Source organism: Triticum dicoccoides, chromosome 6B (assembly GCF_002162155.2).
Source record: "Triticum dicoccoides isolate Atlit2015 ecotype Zavitan chromosome 6B, WEW_v2.0, whole genome shotgun sequence".
In the NCBI taxonomy this organism is placed as follows: domain Eukaryota; kingdom Viridiplantae; phylum Streptophyta; class Magnoliopsida; order Poales; family Poaceae; genus Triticum; species Triticum dicoccoides.
In genome coordinates this window covers 1,307,371-1,312,279 of record NC_041391.1, presented here as the reverse complement: position 1 = coordinate 1,312,279, position 4,909 = coordinate 1,307,371, and the positions used below count along the sequence as shown (strand labels likewise).

Genomic DNA, 4,909 nt, shown 5'->3' with positions numbered 1-4,909 from the left:
TGCATGATTCGTCGAGTATCACAGCTCGGCTACAACTCTATCGTGTATGTTTTACAGATGCTTATGTTGGAATTTGCACCTGGGCTTTTGGCCCAAAGCCCAACTAAAATTCTAAAATTCTCTTGGCCCATTCATGCACACATGTGAGTGGAGTAAGTGAGGCTAAAGTTTAGTCCCACCTCATAAGTTGAGAGAGAGTTGCACCTCTTTATAAGGTGAGCTCTTCTACCACTTTTATGAGCATGAGAATAGGAGACCTACACGCGCGCTCCTCCTCCTCCCTCGCCTCGCCACGCCACGCCACGCCACGCCACGCCACGCCCCGCCACAACGGGTTGCGGGATTGATCCGAGCCGAGGACAGAGCTATGCACGTTGTCAAAATTAATGAGACATTAATTAATAATTAACGGACGCGTTAATTACTGAACCGTTTCCGATTCTTTTGGATCGTGACGACTCGGACGTGGGGTTTACTCCCACGACCTACCCGGCCCGCACTATATAGTCAGGCAAGCGTCTACCCTAGCCGCCGCCGCTTCGTGTGGTTTCTCACCAGCGCTCCAGATCATTGCGCCGCCAAGCAAGTCTTCTCCATCCCTCCTTTCGGCGTGCACCGGGAGAAGGGACAGCAGGCCTCCGGAACCCCGCCTCTCGTGATCCTGTACGGGAGAGGGGCGATCAGGTTTTTTTGGGAGCGCACTCGCGCGACTGCTGGCAGCGACGACTTCGCGAATGACGACTTCTTCCCCGACCTTGGCAACCTCATCCTCGACGACATGGGCGACAACGTCAACGCCGGCGGTGCTGCTCCCGCTGCACCGTATGTGATTCTATCCTTCCTGTTCGAGATCGTGGTAGAATTCATGTTTCTAGTATGTGCCCTAGATGTGATATGTTCATCTGCTATGCTAGTTCGCATGATTAGTTTAATCTCTGCTATTGCTGTCATGATCTATTTCCTATTTATTCGGATTAAATCTCGTAGTAATTTGCTCATATTTTCAACAGCTTATATTTATAGGAACGTAAAAAAAAATCATTTGTCAAGGTATTTGGTTTACGTACATGTATCCACTTATATTTATGGGTATATACAAATATATTTTTTACATCAAGGTAAATACATACAAAGAAATTCTTCGAGTATCCACTGCTTTTTTTTGCGAAAACTTAAGCATTACAAGTATATCGGACTACATGTGTAGGTATTTAAAATCTGGAATAAATAATAGGGTATATTCCATTCGAGGTACGAACATAAAGAGAAAAACATGAGTTGCACCTTTTTTTGTGAAAACTTGAGTATGCACTTACAAATATAACGGAAATATTTGAAGGTATCTAAAACCTAGAATAATCATAGGGTATATATGTACCCAAGTACAAGTGTTCGAGTATTTAGACTATTTTGAACAAAATTATAGTTGAATTGTTTGAGAAAAGAAGTCTTTTATGAGGGAATCAATATCATCCATTTTTGGAAACCAGTCAACAATCAATGCCGTGAAGCTTATTAGTGCATGAAAATAGCAAATGGAAAGAAAATTATTTGGAAGGTTCTAGTTATTATTTATATTTATTAGTAGAAAATGCATTAGCTTCGGGTTCAACTATGTGCCTGCGCACCTATGATATTTTTATTTGAGCATCAGTACAGACACAAGCGCTCATATACACGCGCATACACTCATCCCTATGAACGCACACACGCACACCCTACCCCTATGAGAACCTCCGAAAGACTGAGCCGGCATATCATCTTGAGATTTACGAAGTCACCGTAGGCGCCTCGTCGTCGACGGGAACGTCTCCTCCCACTGAAAGCGCATCGCCGGAAATCTTGAAATAAATCCAGGAATAATGCGAGCACCAGAATTTGAACCCTAGTGGGTTGGGGATACCACTGTCCACCTAACCAACTCAACAACAAGTTGATTCGCCGCACCTATGATTTTTACTGAGTAGATGCCGGTTAACAGATGAGCGGGCTTATTATATCTAACTACTGTAGATATGCTTCCACCGATGGATTCGCTGTGCTTAGCGGCGATGGGGCTATTGCCGTTGCTAGCCTTCGTCGTCCTTGTGTCCATCACCAAGCCCAAGAGCGGTGGTGCCACGCAGCTCCCTCCGGGCCCTGCATTCTCGTGGCCCCTGGTGGGCAACCTGCCGGAGATGATGCTCAACAGGCCGGCGTTCCGCTGGATACACTTGATGATGCAGGAAATGGGCACCGACATCGCCTGCATCCGCCTCGGCCGCATATTTGTCATCCCCATCACCTGCCCGAAGATCGCCCGCAAGGTACTCAAGAAGCAGGACGCCAACTTCGCCTCCCGCCCGCTCACCTTTGCCTCATCGGCATTTAGCGGCGGGTACAAGAATGCCGTGCTGTCCCCATTCGGCGAGCAGTGGAAGAAGATGCGCCGCGTACTCACCTCCGAAATCATCTGCCCCTCCCGGCACCGGTGGCACCACAACCAGCGTGCCCAAGAGGCCGACAACCTCACAAGCTACGTCTACACGCTCGCCACCGCGCCGTCCTCTGCCGTTAACGTGAGACACGTTGCAAGGCATTACTGTGGTAACGTCATCCGGCGGCTCGTCTTCGGCCGGCGGTACTTCGGCGAGCCTCGGCCAGATGGCGGCCCGGGCACGATGGAGGTGGAGCACATGGAAGCTGTGTTCACCTCGCTAGGTCTCCTCTATGCGTTCTGCATCTCCGACTACCTACCATGGCTGCGCGGCATCGGCCTCGACCTGGACAGACACGAGAAGATTGTGATGGAGGCCAATGTGACGGTGAACCGGCTGCACGACACGGTCATTGATGAGAGGTGGCGGCAATGGAAGTCCGGCCAGAGGGAGGAGGTCGAGGACTTTCTTGATGTGCTCATCACGCTCAAGGACGCAGAGGGGAACCCCCTTCTCACCATCGAGGAGGTGAAAGCACAGTCGCAGGTATGTACATAACCACTTTGGTACACACGTAAAGCATGCATTGCATGCAAGTCCAAGCGCACGCCACCCAAATCCATGGGCCAAAAAGAGAAGAAAAACCGTTGTCAACATCAAACATGTCTATGAAGGTCCAAGATGCAAAAAATTATACATAAATTCATTAATCTGTCACTTGGGTTGATGGCGCAGGACATAATATTTGCCGCCGTTGACAACCCATCAAACGCAGTGGAGTGGGCGCTGGCGGAGATGTCCAACATTCCTGAGGTGATGCGGAAGGCGGTGGAGGAAATCGACCAGGTGGTGGGCCGAGAGCGGCTTGTCCAGGAGTCAGACATCCCGCACCTCCCCTATCTCAAGGCGTGCATTCGTGAGGCATTCCGGCTGCACCCCGTCGCACCCTTCAATGTGCCACACGTCGCGCTTGCTGACAGCAACGTTTCCGGTTACCGTGTGCCCAAGGGCAGCCATGTCATCCTCAGCCGTATGGGACTCGGACGGAACCCAGCTGTCTCGGACGAGCCGCTACGCTTCAAGCCAGAGCGTCATATTAATACAACAGCCGACAATGATGTGACTCTCACGGAGAAGGAGTTCCGGTTCATCTCCTTCAGCACTGGCCGCCGTGGGTGTGTGGCGGCGTCACTTGGCACGGCCATGTGCGTAATGCTCTTCGGACGGCTACTGCAGGGATTCACGTGGACCAAGCCAACGGGTGTAGCAGCTGTCGATCTCAGCGAGTCGGAGCACGATTTATTCATAGCCAAACCGCTTGTGCTATACGCCGAACCACGCCTGATGGGACATCTCTACGCCGCTGGCCATTGTTGAACAAGTTAATATGTTGCTGCCAATAACGAGCTATATCTACGTGGCTATTCCGTTACACAATTTTTAATTTTTGTTATCCTTTCTGCTTAGTCGATTTCTATCTGTGTGTCAGTTGTACCACGAATTTATGCATGTATTTTGGGGGTCTTTCTCGTTCCTGCAAGATAGGGGCAGTTGCTCTCCTACTCAAAAAGGCATATTATATATTTATATATATTTGGGATATGGGCACCATATTGTATACCTAAATTCTTGAATAATAAAGAGGATAGTGTTACCCTGCATATGGTATACATATATTCTTCAATAATAAAGAAGATAGTGTCAACACCATTCTTTCGTAGCTGACTCGCACAGTCCTTCGCCGGTCCTGCCGTCGCCACAAGCATGGCTAAGTCTAGAAACGAGAAGAGCGCCCGCTCCCGCACCCTGACCGGTCCGCCGCCGGGACAGTCAAGAAGTGAAAGATGCGCTTGACCCTCACGGGCAAGTATATATAGGAGTACAAACTTGGAGGGAAAGAAGCCTCTCCTAGAGATAAGGTAGGGGACAGATTACAAATCCTAAACTACCAAATACATGTAAACCAAATATATCTCTGAACTCCGCAGAGGTCGTCAGATACACCCTAATCATGTTGTGCACTCGTCAGATAGATGAAACGAAAAATTATGTGCACCTTCGATCTACATGATTAGCACCCAAGGCATGAAAAATGGAATGTAAAATATGGTGCTCGCTCCCCAAAGCTTACTTCTATAGGTTTGTATCTTTGACTACCTTATTTATTAGTTCTTATAATTTTAATGCTAAGTAGCTGGGTGATCCGTGCATTTGCGCGTCTAGACTTGCAATATGACCTAATATATTCGTTGTGAATTGTCATTGATCTTAATTCGATAGTTTATTAATATCCATTTGTATTGGAAATAAAAAGAAGGGACTGTAGATAACATATGCATCTTAAAACATAGATTGCAGTTTACAAAAATATTTCCATTAAGTGCATCAAGTTATTGATAAACATTACCATGTATTAGCATATGCATCATCTGTTACACTAAACCATAAATCTATCTATATATCTACACTAATTTTCTTCTTTCTCATTTCAG

General features: G+C 47.7%; 1 protein-coding gene across 1 annotated transcript; it reads left to right on the top strand.

Moving 5' to 3' along the window:
* The first annotated feature begins 2,051 nt into the window (after positions 1-2,051).
* LOC119323781 (tyrosine N-monooxygenase-like) lies at positions 2,052-3,794 on the top strand. Its single transcript, XM_037597494.1, has 2 exons — positions 2,052-2,963; positions 3,153-3,794. The coding sequence occupies exons 1-2, from the start codon at positions 2,052-2,054 to the stop codon at positions 3,792-3,794; spliced, it is 1,554 nt and encodes a 517-aa protein (XP_037453391.1).
* Positions 3,795-4,909: the final 1,115 nt, after the last annotated feature.

What these genes read in the sequence shown, in the direction of transcription:
- LOC119323781 (XM_037597494.1), top strand. Translation starts at nt 2,052, where the DNA reads ATGGGGCTATTGCCGTTGCTAGCCTTCGTCGTCCTTGTGTCCATCACC. An exon ending in AGGTGAAAGCACAGTCGCAG is followed by an intron (nt 2,964 to 3,152) that starts GTATGTACATAA and finishes TTGATGGCGCAG; the next exon opens with GACATAATATTTGCCGCCGT.